Source organism: Trichosurus vulpecula, chromosome 3 (assembly GCF_011100635.1).
Source record: "Trichosurus vulpecula isolate mTriVul1 chromosome 3, mTriVul1.pri, whole genome shotgun sequence".
In the NCBI taxonomy this organism is placed as follows: domain Eukaryota; kingdom Metazoa; phylum Chordata; class Mammalia; order Diprotodontia; family Phalangeridae; genus Trichosurus; species Trichosurus vulpecula.
Genome location: NC_050575.1, coordinates 264,133,028 through 264,148,590, shown reverse-complemented (window position 1 = coordinate 264,148,590; position 15,563 = coordinate 264,133,028). Strand labels below are relative to the sequence as shown.

General features: G+C 34.7%; 1 protein-coding gene across 1 annotated transcript in view; it reads right to left on the bottom strand.

Annotated features, from left to right (window-relative positions):
• Positions 1-15,563, bottom strand: part of PLCB1 (phospholipase C beta 1) — a 908,098-nt gene that overhangs the window by 355,563 nt on the left and 536,972 nt on the right. The window contains exon 4 of the mRNA XM_036749135.1: positions 358-495. Within this exon, the coding sequence (XP_036605030.1) occupies positions 358-495 (138 nt within the window). The remainder of the gene's footprint in view (positions 1-357; positions 496-15,563) is intronic.

Here is a 15,563-nt window from a genome sequence, read left to right as displayed (position 1 = left end):
GACTATATCTCACATGATTGCACTCCACATGTTCTTTGCTCCAACAGAACAGGACTGCATGTCATTTCAAATAACATGCCATACATTGCCCTGAACCTAAGTCTTTGCTCCCTCTGTTCTGAATTCCTGGAATGTCCTTCTGTTCCCCATGTCTGTCTTAATTTTAAGTTAAACATGACAAAATGTCAAATTCTTCCCAAGGACATTAACGAAATATTGCAGAGCTAAAGCATTCTCTCCATTGTAGGGTTCTTCTGGGTATTATGCCTACATAGCAGGTCATAAACCTGAAGGCAGGACAAGGATCAGCGTTTTTCTAAAATAATTAAGGACTTTTAAAGCTTCACTAGACTTTACCTTGGCTACTTCTTCTTGAAATGCTACCAAATTCAAATACGAAATGTTGACCAAGTCCGGACCATATACCACAGTTATCATGCGATGTTCCAGGCGTCCTATGTTCCCCACATCCAACAGCTCACGTAATTTTGGGTCCTACAAAATAAATATTAGAAAATCAATCAGCATATGAAAATAATGATTGCTAATATTCACACAATGTTTCTGAGGTTTACAAAACACTTAACATACATTATTTCATTAGAATTTCACAACCACAATATGAAGTAGGAGTTTCATTATCCCCATTTTATGATGAAGGATCTGAGGTTGATAGAGATTAAGTGACTTTCTCAGGACCACAAAGCTATAAGTGTTTGAAAAAGCATTTGAGCTCCAATCTCCTTGACTCCCACTGTGCCACATAACTCTCTGAAGAGAGTTATGTGTTTTTTTCTAATATTGATGTGCTAAAATTATTTTATTTCAGAGCTATAATTATTATAAAGTTGATCTGTTTTTTTAACCTGAAAAGTTGCTGTAGAAAATGATATAATTCTAGGGATTGAAGACATCGAGATCATGTAATCTAGTCCAATGCCATTCTCCTACCTGTAATTCACAAAAGCAGCAGAGTTGAGACTATAGAACCTGTCTGTGGAAACAGACTAGATTTGAAGTTAGAGGAATAAGGTTCCAATTTTAGCTCTTTTTACTTAGTACATGCACAACTATAGACAAATCACTTCACCCCATTGTGGTTCAGTTTTCTGATTCATAAAACAAAGGAGTTGGACTCCATATTCAAGATTCCTTCTAGTTCCCAGGAAATATTCTTTCAACTATACCATATTCTACCAATGCATTTTACAAATTCCTTCTGTACCTTTAATGACAAATTATAATTACAGTTGTAGCATTTTCCTTTTATCCCCTAAGAAGCCAACGGTGTACTGTAGTCGGCTCTTATTGGTTTTCAAGAGCCTGCCGTTCAATTTTCATTTTGAGCATTTAAAAATAAGAAAATGGCAAGTTCTATAGATCAAGGCTTGACTTATTGTTTTGTTGATTATCTAGATTTAAGAAGGTGATGGTGAAAGTGTTAATAATGCATATTAAATTTTAAAGTATGCCATAAATACATTTTTGTAGACCCTGTTGTTAAACATTTAGCACAGAACAGAACTGTGGAATTCTCAGGGCTAAATGAGAATGTTCAGATTGGAAGAACATATTATTATACTACAGTTTGGTAGACTGTGATTATTATATGAGGCCCAGACTAGCCTACTCAGAGAGTCAACAGCAGAAAGCTGGTCAGAAGTGATGAATTATTTTAGCCAAGGAAACAAATTAATGTGTCTTAAGAACACATGGAAGGGTTGTGATTTCCATTTGTGATAGGCATCTTCACATCAATTAAACAAAAGATCCTTAAAGTATCAAAACAAATATTTTGATAGAAATATGTCCGAAATTTTCTGGGACATGATTCACTTAACATAACATTATCAATAAAGTAGGAGTATCTGAAGGATTTCACAATCTACATGGAATCCCTCTTCATCGTAGAGACTATGCTGGGATTCTTCCACGACAGTTACAAAGAGCTTTGGCCAGTATGTTTCCATGCTATAAATCTGGCTTGATATTAATAACACACATTCTTTTGTTTGCATATGAGTACGTTTATTACATCAAAACTTAGAACATTGTAAAACTGCCCAAACAATATCCAAAATCACCCAAAAGATTTTGGCCTAACTACACAACATGGGAAAAAAAGTGGATGAAAAATACCAAGATTATATTATGTAATATGCAATGGAATGGGCAATGCATAGTACCCATCTATAAGCACGTAGGGGCAGAACCTAGCACTAAACATGAGGAGGCATAGGGCATTGGGATATAATTGGAAACTACAAAGATGATTATAAAAATAATCTTTTTAATGACTCAAAGATACTCCCTAAAACAAAGACCTAATTTTTAAATTTCATTATTTTCCCAGTGATATTTTATGGCTATAAGTCATGGAACCACATATTTTCCAAAAATTTAAGTATCATATAAAAGATGATGGAGAGGTGGGGGGGGGGTGGGCATCATCATACTGCAATATATTACAAAGAATTAACCAGGAAAAACGGCAGGGAGGGGGCAGTCATGTGATGAGAGCAATATAAAATTAATAGATAGTTCATATGCTCTATTTATATCTGTGTAATGCAAATATGAGTATTCTACCTACCATGTTGAGTGAGGGAACTGTGGTACATTTATGGGAGGATGTAGATAAGAAGAATATAGGACAGGCAGGAAAGGCTAGGCTCAGTTCTGTATCACTGGAGGAACTAATCCATTGAAGTAAGGAATTTTATCTCAAATAGACATTTAGAAGCTATCTAATAACAAAAAATAAAAGTGAATAATAATATAGCTAGCATATATATATGTATACATACATATATATGTATACATATATATGTATATATACATATATTTATATGTATATATACATATATATGTATACATAAATATATGTATATATACATATATATGTATACATTTATATATACATATATATGTGTATATATGTATAGTGCTTTATGGTTTGCAAAGTGCTTTACAAATATTTCACTCGATCCTCATAACAACCTGGGAGGTAGGTACTATTACTATTCCCATTTTACAGTTGAGGAAACTGAGGCAAACAGAGGTTAGGTGACTTGCCTAGAGTCACACAGCTAGTGTCAGCAGCAGGATTCAGGTCTTCCCGATTTCATGCTCACCGTTCTGTCCATTGTACCAACTAATTGCCATAGAATTACTAGGACGATGACAGCAATGTCAACTACTGCAGCTACTACTACCTTTGCTGCTGCTACTACTACTACTACTACTACCACCTACTAAATGATATTAATAATAATAATAGCAGCAGGTATCACAGCAGACTGGACCAGGAATTCAGAGGACCTAAATTCAAATCCTGCCTCAGACACTTACTAGTTGTGTGACCCTGACCAAATCACTTATATAGTTGTCTGCCTCAGTTTCCTTTTCTGCAAATGAGGATAATAACCATACCTTTTCATTTGTGGTTGTTCAGCCATTTTTAGTTGGGTCCAGCTCTTCATGACCCCATTTGGGGTTTTCGTGGCAAAGATACTGGAGTGGTTTGCCATTTCCTTCCCCAGCTCACTTTACAAATGAGGAACTGAAGGCAAACAGGGTAAGTGTCTGAAGCCAGATCTGAACTCAGGAAGATGAGCCTGGCTTCAGGCCTGGCACTCTATCCACTGGACCACCTAATTGTTTGATAATAATAGCACCTACCTCCTAGGATTGTTGTGAGGATCGAATGAGATAATATTTTTAAAGTGCTTTGTAAACTACACAAGGCAAATATTCCTATGTTCCCCTGCTTAATCTATGAGGCCGTGTGATGTATTTGATAGAGAGATGGCTTCAGAGCCAAAAAAGGTTTGGGTTGAGGTCTGCCCCTGACACATATTGGCAATGTGATCCTGGCCAAGTCATGCTTTACCTTTCAGTGCTCTAGGCAGCTCCTCACAACTTTAAATGGTAAAGAGAATATCACTCTGCATTGGCAGAAAAAGTCTCTCAATCAGAGCTCTCTATACCAATGGGATCACAGATCCAGCCTCATTTTTAATATGAACATATTTCTTTTTCATAAATCTTTTTTGTTATATGTTGCTTAGTTAATTCAATACGAAGTCTCAATATCTCTAGCATTCAATCATTCCGAGGAGACATTCTAAACCAGTAAGATCACTGTGCTGCACTGACTGGTCCTCTTCTACTCCTTTAGAAAGATTCAGAAGGAAAGCAGAAACACAATCATGTGGTGAATACGGATCAGATGAATCCTTTGACAAAATGAATAATTTGCAGCTGAACTATTTAGTCTGTAGTAGGGTTTCAGGCTTATTTGTTTAGCTAAATGATAAGGACCAAAAAGGCTGTCTACTTGAATCTGATAGTTGTTCTCTGATTGCAAAGACTGTGAATAAATCACTCAACCTAGGCTTGAAAGGGTGAGTTATTTACCCACCTCATTCTTATAATCAAAGATCATGTACATAGCATCTGTGTTCAGGTGTATAGAAACCAGAGTAATCTCTATTTCAACATATTTCCTTTACTAAAACTATAATACCAAACTGAGAACCTAGCATGCAGTTTTCCCACTTTCATTATTTCACTGCAAAATAAAAAATGTTCACACAAAAGACTTATTGGTGTGATCTAGAAAAAGAAAAATACAGAATAATTTTTAAAACTATATAACAATATTATAAGGAAAAAAGGGGAAAATGAAGTGTTTACTGGTCATTCTACATGCATCCAGGTGGTGTAATGGATAGAGTGCCAGCCCTGTATTCAGGAGGACCTGAGTTCAAATGTGACCTCAGACACTTATTAGCTGTGTGACCTTGGGCAAGTCACATAACCCTGTTTGCCTCAGTTCTGCATCTGTAAAATGAGCTGGAGAAGGAAACAGCAAAATAGTCCAGTATTTTTGCCAAGAAAATACTAAATGGGGGTCATGGAGAGTTAGACACGAATAAAACGACTGAAAAACAACACTAATCATTCTAACATTAAAGAGGATGTTTCATATGATTGAAAAAATACTAAATCAGGAACTACCTCGGGAACTTAATATATTTGTGACTGTAGGCAAGTGACTCAAATTCTTTCAGCTTTATTTTTCCAACATGATAAATGGAGATCAAATCATAATTGCTATTGAGTTCATTGCTTTGTAAGGTAAGGGTAGAATTAGAAAATACACATGAAAGGGAAGAAGATACTATATAAATATAGTCAATCAATCATCATTTTGGTTATATTCTATTTTAGAAAAGATAAAAAAATTCTTAGAAAATTCATGAAACATACTGTTTTCAACTAAAATTTGAAATCAATTAAATTATATTAAGCTCATTATGGTATTTAGTTCTGAACTGTTAGAAAAAATATTTAGGAATAAATGTACAATATACTTTTTGACATTTCACTCTTAGAGCCTTCCTTTCGTTTTCTCTGTAAATATCTCACCAAAACTAGTCCCAACCCTGCCAACCCCATCTCTATCTCCACTATAGCTGGTCTTTGGAACCTTCCTGGTCAGCACCATTACCTTTGGTTAAGGTTGTTCTTGAGTAACTTTAATGAGAAAAGAATAAAGGCAAGTAGAGGTTCATAGGTAAAAGGAGTGAGGAATGGAAAAGAGGATTTAAAGTTAGATGGGACATTTGAGATTATACAGCACAGTGGTGGCAAATTCAAATAAAAGGCAGCCACTAAGTTGCCCATATGGAACCCTATGGGCCACATATTGACTTGGAAAACCATTTTGTTCAGTTGCCAAATTTTTGCGACCCCATTTTGGGGTGGAGGGAAGGGGTTCTTGGTAAAGACACTTGAGTGGTTTGCCATTTCCTTCTCCAGCTCATTTTACAGATGAGGAAGCTAAGGCAAACAGGGTTACATGACTTGCCTGAGGTTACATGGCTAGTAAGTGTCTGAGGCCACATTTGAACTCATGAAGATGAGTATTTCTGATTCCAAGCCCAGAGTTCTATCCACTCTACCACCTAACTGCCCTAGAAAGCCCTATATTAACATTATCTATGTTTTATTGTATTTTATTTACTTTGTTAAATATTCCCAGTTGCATTTTTAAATTTTATTTTAGACTCAAACACCAGGACACAAATACAGAATAGAGAAAAGAAAAAAAATCATAAACTTAAATATTGAAACAAATACAAAGTAGGAAAAGAAAAAAAGTATGTTGTGCATAGCAGAACATGAGAGAGTATTCAAAATATACAACAATAGATTTTCATTTCAAGAAATCCTGTATGATAAATACTACATGTTGAGTTGAGAGAATTCTATCTTTTCTTTGCATCCTTGTGAGTTTTCTTTTGTTCTCTGCTGTGCATTTTTTACTTTTTTTTTGCCCTTTCTCCCCCCACCCAAGGCTATAATTAAATGTGGATATATTGCTATATAGATAGAGATATATATATATACTCATATATATGCATATATATATATATACACACATACATACACACACATACATACATATATAGACATGTGCTTTCCCTAACAAATTCTACTCTTGGTCTTTATTTTTATGTTCATGCATATCCTTTGTTTCCTATTACTTCTGACTCCTCTACGTTACTTCTACCCACTGCCTTGCCCTCCTATTACTTAGCCTACCCTGTCTCCAAGAATCCCTCCCCTATTCTCCCATTTAATCTGGTTCCAGATGCACTGGGGAGTGTTGCAGTTCATAAGAAGTCTGGGGCTGTGTGACATTTCTGACCTAGAACAACTTGTTCATTTTATAGATTAGGGAATTGAGGCTCAGAGAAATGAAATTATTTGTCTAGTTCCACACAGTTGGTAATTAATACCGTAGAGATTTGAACTTAGGGGCTTTTGAATCTATACCTGGTGTTCTTTTTATGAGAAAGTAGAACTGGTTAGAGAGTGTAGAGGCTATTGGTGGGAACAATCACCAGAGGGAGAAAAATAATCAGCCATAACTGACATTTTTCTTAGTGACTTTTTTCATTACAGCTAATGATTAACCATTAAAAAAAGGCCACCAACCATAGAGGGAGGATCAAAAGGGAGCCATGTGAATTATTTTACAGGAAAAAACAATGGATTATGCATAAAACATTTTAAATAAAAGAAAATTTTAAATTTGCAATAAGAAATAAAGAAAATCCTTTACAAATTTTCTCTGTGAACTCTATTCCAAATTGGTTTTATACTATTTTATGTAGTATTCCAAACATAGTAATTCTATTCTTCTTTGTTATTTTTCTATAGCCTAAACTAGGAAAGAGTCTTCCTGTAATGACATATTTTACTTTAAAAAACAAAACAAAACCAAAAATCTCACTTTCTTCTTTGGAATATGACAGCTCAAGTTGACCTTCTTGCTTCAGAAACTCATTACTTGTTATTATGTTACCAATGTGTCAGAGATGCTGGGCAAAAGATTTGTTGCAAAGGTTTATCTTTTTAAACATTCTGTAAAACACCTATCATAAAATATACCTGCCACCTCAAGTGTCAACAGCTGGTTATCAGTTACAGAAGGATGACTCACAGGGAGAAACTAGTGGGGAAATCATTGTAAATACAGTAATAGAAAAGGAGTTGAGGCAGGAGTAATATGTCCAGGAAGACATGGAAAGTGATGTAAACATTATTATTATTATTAATGATCATCATCATCATCATATCACAGAAAAGAGACTGATGCTGATAATGAGACTTTTTCATGTAGAGAAATGTGAGTGCATTTCCAAATTTAAACAAATCTAACATAGTTCATGCTGAGTGGACATTACAAAATGTCCAACTCTAATTTTATTTAAAGAGTATGTGAAATAGTAAAATACAAAACCCAAACTTATAGGATCTGGCTTTGATCTTTAGTGTTATACCATTCATCAAACAAGTCTTATGACCACCACATATCATTTAAAAAAATAATGATTTTGTGAACAGAACAGAACTGAAAGGGAAATAATATTTGCTGAAACACAACTTTTAGAAGGAAAATCATAGCCCCGGACCTCAGAACATTTATAGTCTAATACTGTAAATAAGGAGGCAGCTAGGTGGCTAAGTGGATAAAGCACTGTACTTGGAGTCAGGAAGACCAAATAAGGTTCAAATCCAGTCTCAGACACTTACTTGACTGTGTGACCCTCAGCAAGTCACTTAACCTCTGTTTATGTTAATCCACCGGAGAAGGAAATGTCAAAGTGTTGGACACAACTTAACAATTGGAAATAAAGCAGAGAATTATAACTATAATATGTTGTATGAAAAACATATTTCCACACATTTTATGTTATATTATTCCAAAGAATGTGTTACATGATATATGAATGGGGAAGAACTCTATCAAACAGGAGGATTCAGGGGAGGCTTCATTGAGGAGGTGGAATGATTTTAAAATGAAATGAAAAGAGGGTGTGGGAGTTGAGGAAGTTTAGAGATTTATTTGTTGGAAGGGTTGTCAACATGAACTTTGAAATTCCAGAGTGCGATGGCAGTGAATGGGGTAGAGACAAAGAACCAGACACATCACATTTCTCTACCAGAATCATGAGGTGTTGAAGTGAGTTGGATGTAATTCATTTGGAAAGGGTATATCATGGATGTTTTTAGTCTGCTTTTCACAGGAATCAGAATGCAGAAGATCACAAAAATTATTTGCTAAACAAGAGACAGTGTTTTAACTCAGCAGAGCATTTCTAAGAGGCACTTAAACATTCTTACACAGTGTCTAATATACATGCTTGGGAATCTAAAGATTTGAATTACTAGTAAAACACCAAAGAATTGTAATACCAATTTTAAAACCCATGTCAATTTTGCTCATTTAAATGTGTTTCATGTATAACCTATATCAGATTGCTTATCATCTCTAGGAGCAAAGGAGAGAATTGGGAACTCAAAACTTTAAAAAATGTTTTAAAAATTATTTTGAACATGTAATTGGGGAAAAACAAAATATTATATAAAACACTCAGTGCATGTGCTTCATCTTTAAAACTGGATAGTCTGTTACATTTATTTATAATTATGCCTTATAAATATTTATAAAGATAGAACATTGAAGGAAAGAGCATGAAGGCAGATGTCATACCTTACAGACTATCAAATAGATATTTTAAAAATACTTTAAAAATGTTAACACTTGAAAGCACAACAAAAATTATTATTCAAATAAGTTATATTTAGAATCCAGGAATATTCAAAGATTCATTTGGAATCATTCATGGACAAAGTTCCAGCACCTCTTGAAATGATGTATCACCTTCATAAAGATTTGTAATGCTTATGTAACTTCATCTGCTTAATTGGCCTACACAAATAAAAACTAAGATTCTTTCTTTTGGGAACAGGAAATGAGGTTATAAAAATGTTGAGTTTAGAACATATGTAGCATACAGTGACTGTTGTTTAAACTGTACCTCTATCTTCATAGCCAAAAAGGCCTGGGATTACCACCTCTCAGAAATGTGAGCAAGGGGATGGGTAGAATTTAAGACTAGAGAAAGCAATAAAGCTTCCAACCCCCTCCTCTGACTCTGGGAAGTCCCATTTTCCTGAAACTCTGAATATAATTTTCACTAGTCAACATTTGTGCATCATGCCTTGGAATTCTTTTGGGAGATCACATGAAGTGAAGATGAGTGAGAAATCTTCCAGCCACTCTCCAGCAGCAACAGCAGCTTACCTACAGGTTTCATTATAACATAGAATCTATGTGGAAATGTATCTCTTCTCCCTAAGGATAAGACTATGATGCTTGCCTGGGTGTAATGGAAGGTGTATAGTAATGATCAAAACTGCTTTTGAAGGAAGATTTCTGTCTATGGCAGATTTACCTATTAGAAATATCTGCCAACTAACTCACAATTACAACTCATAAATTTTTTTTAGCATTTTAGGATTTACTAAGTACTTTCCTCATGACTACACTATGAGGTAGGCAGTTCATGCAAATATGACCTTTCATTTTAAAGTTGAGGAAACTAGAACTCACTTATTTAGGGTCCCACGCTAGCACATAAGTTGTAGATGTGGGAATCAAATCTAAGTCCTTCTAACTCAAAGCTTGCACTGTGCCCTGCATTTTGATGTGCTGAGAGTAGTGACATTTCCCATTCTGCTCTTTAAACACAGTTCAGAATCATTACTGTTTCCATAAGGATTGTGAAATAGAGTCCATCCAACCAAGTAATGTGACTCTTTTTGAACTATGAGGATTAATGATTAAATTACCTATACCTATTTGCAGAAAGTGAGCTTTTATACATATTAAAGCTATAGCAATGATTTACCTTTTCTTACCTCAATTAACTAGTAAAGAATTCTCTGTGAAATTTAATATAATTTCATTCTCACTAAAGATCATTTAAATGTCTATCTTTTTTTTCCTCCAGAAGTGATCTCTCTTACCAGTCAGCTCAGAGTGGTGAGGAACATATTTTTCATGCTTTTTTTAAAGATGAAAACTCTGCAACATTTTTAGGACTAAAGTGACAGAAGAACTGATATTTTGGAATCAGGGACACACATTAAACAAATGGTATTATCATTATCAAATTAAAATAATATGAGTCGATGTTTTGCAAAGCTTAAATATTATACAAATGCTAGCTATTATTATTTAAATCATAGGTTCTAAAGTAAATTAAATAAAGGAACAGATACAGAAAGTATAGCTTTAAAAGTACTAAATATATCTTTTGTATCTCCTATATTTTTCTAGGCATTGCTACAAGAAGAAATAGCTGAATTTTTGTGAATAAGCCACCTGCAAATGAAATGTATCTAAAAACATTTCTTAAATACACTTTTCATGCTTGAAATATGCTGATATAGAAAATACATACAATTTATTGTATTCTTTAAAAATGCCCTTTTTGGCTTTTAAGTTGTATTGTGTAGTTTTGATATTAGGCTAACATTAATCATGATCTTAGCACTTAAGGGAACCACCTCAACCTGAATTACATTTCAAGTAGTTTTAGCTTTTATAACACAATTCTATGAAAAATGTATCATTCATGATCATGAATCATGCATTTACAAATGTCTTTACAATATTCTTAGTACAATTGTAAGAAGAGGAAGAGAGAAATCCCCCTAGTTTTTAACTCTAGTGATTTTCATGTAATGTTATGTTCATAATGATAAACTGTTTTCTTCCATTGAAGGCTGAGTGAGTTCTTCCTATTACAGTTTATTATTATTTGCTATATAAAGAAAAGACATAGTGCATGGGGTGAAGCAGTAAGCTATTATCTAGGCTACAAATATTAAATAGATCAAGCAAAAACATGATCAAAGGTGAGATTTACTATTTCACTCATTATAGGACAAATAACTGTCATTATAGATTGTTTCATGATTCAAGAATGGATTAATATGTGTTTAGATTCTTGAGGCAGCTAGGTAGTACAGTGGATAGAGTGAAGGGCCTGGATTCAGGAAGACCTGAGTTCCAATCCCGCCTCACACTTTTACTAGCTGTGTGACCCGGGGCAAGTCACTTAATCTCTTCCCTTCAGTTTCCTCTTCTGTAACATGAGGATAAAAATAGCACCTATGTCCTGGGGATATTGTTAGAATCAAATAAGTTAATTGTAAAGCATTTAGCACAGTGCCTAGCATATAGTACTATATAAATGTTAGCTATTTACTATTATTATGTTACTTAATAGTTCTTTTCAAAGTATTTTGCTCAGTCCGATACCACATTCTAATCAGCTTTGCCACTAACTGCATGACCTTGGCAAGGTTATAATGGGGAATATTTAACAATTAGCTCTCTGGGAAAATATATATCATATATATATGACACTTTTAATTTTAATATGCATATTGACATTTTCTTCATAAGTTTCTTAAATCAAGACCATTAAAAAACAATCAAGCCCTGATTTATAACATTTGCTGATTTCTGATGTGTAAATGCTCACGCTGAAGATTTAAGAATTGGCTTTCACCAATCACTTTGAGCTGGTTCCAGCATACTCTTGAACCTTGATCAAGAAATAACCTCTCAACTTCAGTCTCCTCATTTTAAAAATAGGAATAATAGTCTGTAAAACAGAATAAGACTATCTACCTTGATTACCGAAAGAAAGATTTTATTGGGATAAGATAAGGACTGCAGAATTATATATTATATATTTAGAGCTACTAGGAACTTCAGAGGACATATAATCTAATACAGATGCAAGAACTGAGGATCAAAGAAATTAAGTAATCTGCCCCAGGTCACCAAGATCATACAGGTCCTTAATTACAGAGATATAATTTACTATACCTCTACCCATAGGGGCAGCCAGGTGGCTCAGTACATGAGTGCTGGGCCTGAAATCAGGAAGATGAGTCTTCCTGAGTTCAAATCTGGCCTCAGACACTTACTAGCTATATGACCCTGGGCAAGTCACTTAACCCTATTTTCTTCATCTATAAAATGAGCTAGAGAAGGAAATGGCAAACCACTCCAGTATCTCTGCCAAGAAAACCCCAAATTGGGGTCACAAAGAGTCAGACATGACTGAATGACAATAACAACCCCTGACACTGTCCCAAGTTGTGAAAGTATTTTAAAAACTTTAAGCCTTCATGTAAATATGAGATGGCAGTATTATTATATTATTATTAATATTCACTGCTAAACAAAATGACACCCATTAAATAGGAACTAAATGAAAATTTCTATATAAATAAGCTATGATTATGATTATGATTATACCACTGACTGTCACTGGGCACTGAATTTAAATTTGCCAGAAGATCAGCCTTCTGGACAATGAGCAGACCACTGTGCAATCCAGTTTCAAGCACTAAGAATAAGTTCACTGTCTACTAAAGTTCTCAATAACTTAGTTGTTTAACCACCAAAAATTTATCCTGAAATTTTGTCACCTATTCTATGTTCTTGCTCTTGAAAAATGTTTCCAAGCTAGCATTTCTGATTTCACAAACTCCATGTTGACCTGTCTTTTGGATTATATTTGGGATATATACAATTTCTCCAGACCTAAACACAGAAACTGTTCATTTCATCCAATATATCCTCATCCTAAGCAAGCTACAATCTATTAAGCATAGTGAATCTAGTTGCTACATCACTTTCTGATATTCACTTCCTAACTATGTCCCAAGACCTATAACCTGACTCTTACTGATCACCTTGTTTCCATTCCAAATTCCAAATGTTTTACATTTGGATCTGTTGGGTAGTTACATTAACTCTTGGGTGTAAGGTTCATAAGAGAAATATTTCCTAATACTGTCATGCCTATTTCTGGGTTGACATGTCACCCATCTCTCCTATACTCTTATTAATATTTGAGAATACTCCTTCTATTCTAGCCTAAGTTCTTTATTCTTCACATTTCTTTTAAAAGATCATCATTTCTTACTGTTTTCTTACTGGCTTGTGGTATAAACCTTTCCACAGAACGTGTCCCCAACAATCCGTTGTACTGAACATTTGTTTCTCAAAAGAGCATGGGAATCATACTGAAATACCTTTCATCCCCAACAAACCTGAGCATTTTGCCTTTAAGATTTAAAATGCAGGTAGTCCTTTATCACTTTTCTTATGACTGAAGGGGAACAGTAAATGTCTTCTCACCAAGGGACATCAAATTTATACTACTCATTCAAAAGAAAGTAATAAAGTCTCTTTATGGAAAACATTTTTGACACCCAATATTGGTTGTGATATATAATATGGTGAATACTAACCTGTATAGAAAGTAAGTTTTATATAGTTTCATTCTTTCTCTCATCCCCCAACACATACACTCAAACACGCACACTCTATCTCACAAAGACATACACACACAAATACACACACTCTTTCTCACACAGACACACACACACACATACATACACACGTGCACATATACCACAGTGGTACATGGGGCTTTCTGATCTTATTTCTTTTAAGTTCTGCCTTTTGCATTTGACAAGGATACAACCATCAGTATGATATGTGATTTGACAGATTTCTATTTTTTGGTTGTTAACGGTTGAATTTGTATTGAATAACTTAAGCCACCTCACCTTGATCATAAACATGGAATTTCAGGTATCTGGCTAGAATTCAGAGTATAGTTTGTGCCATGACAAAAAAATAAAGGTGTGGTAAGTGTAGCATTTTCACAGTCTGTATGTAGCATGTGGTAAATGTAGCATTTTCACGTCTTTCACAGAGCTGACTGTTCCTTTTGCTTTTCCCGTTGTTTTCTCTGAACAGGTCCTAGCTAAATTTCATGGCCTAGCTCAGACACCCTAGAGTGAAATGGAAATCAAAAGGCAAATGAAAAAAGGAGCTGGAGCAAATTTCTAAATTCTTCCAGATTTAGTTGGAGGTTTTGTGTTAAAGAAATGAGTTAACACATGTAAAGTGCTGTGTAAATCTTAAAGCTTTAAATAAATACTAGTTATTAATAATAACAATAATAATTACTGACAGAAGAGTGAGATATACTACCTGGATATTAGTATGTAGACACAAAAGGGAGATGCAGTCTAACTTGGCCAGGAGTGGATGGAAGGTGATTTAGTTAAGTACAGTATGTAGAAGACACTTCCCTTAGGATGTGCCTTTTTTAATAGGTTAGGGCTATGAGGTCTCACAAAAAAGAAGGGGTGAATGGTAAGGAGCAATTCTTTCCCAGTAGGCATGAGATTTCAGATAATCCAGCAATGAGTAACCTGTTCTAAAGCTGGCTCCATCTCCTAAGGGGAAAGAACAATTACTAGGGAGTTTTGGGTTTTTTTGTTTGTTTTTTAAGGAGGGTTGAATAGTGTGGAATAGAACCTGTAATGCCTTCTGGAAAGGACAGTAACAGTGGAGTGGGGAAAACATCTCAGGAGAGAAAAATGGCAATAGACAAGAATGCAAAATTCTACAGAGTGACAGCAAGAGAGACCGGAACACCAATTGGGCCTGTAGGGCTGTAACTGTAGCAAGATGGAATTTAATTAGTATAAATATACAAATTTAAAATAAAGGATATATGAAGAAAGATGCTATCTGAATCTAAAGAAATGATAAACAGAAATATGTATAGAATAATTTATGTCTATACACACACCTATTTCTGTCTAACAGTAGCCATCTCTAGGCAAAGGGTGGGGGGGGAACAGGAAAAAGAAGAAATTTACATGATAACTGTTTTATATTTGGAGTGAATAGCAAGTTGTACACGGTGGATCTGCAGTTCCATGGGCAATTATCTTTTTTATTTTACTGTATTGTGGAAATGCTTGTTTTGTTCCACGAATTGAAAATAAAATAAATCTTTTTAAAATTAGTGCCTGCCAGGAATTTGGAGGATCAACCCTGATCTTTCTTCCTGAAGCTCCTCTAAGGGCAGCACTTTGGATGTTGAGGACTCTACAAATCTCTGGAATAGACAGAATGGGGACCCACCAGAAGGAAGGCAAAGGCATTCTCCTGACTCGCTATGAGTCTCAGCAAAACTGTTTTCTTTATTCTTTATTGTGAGATAAAACCTTTCCTAGGCTGGATACCTCATAATACTGAGTGCTTGTAAAGGGAACTGGTGCTATCAATGGGAAGTGATGAATATTAATGT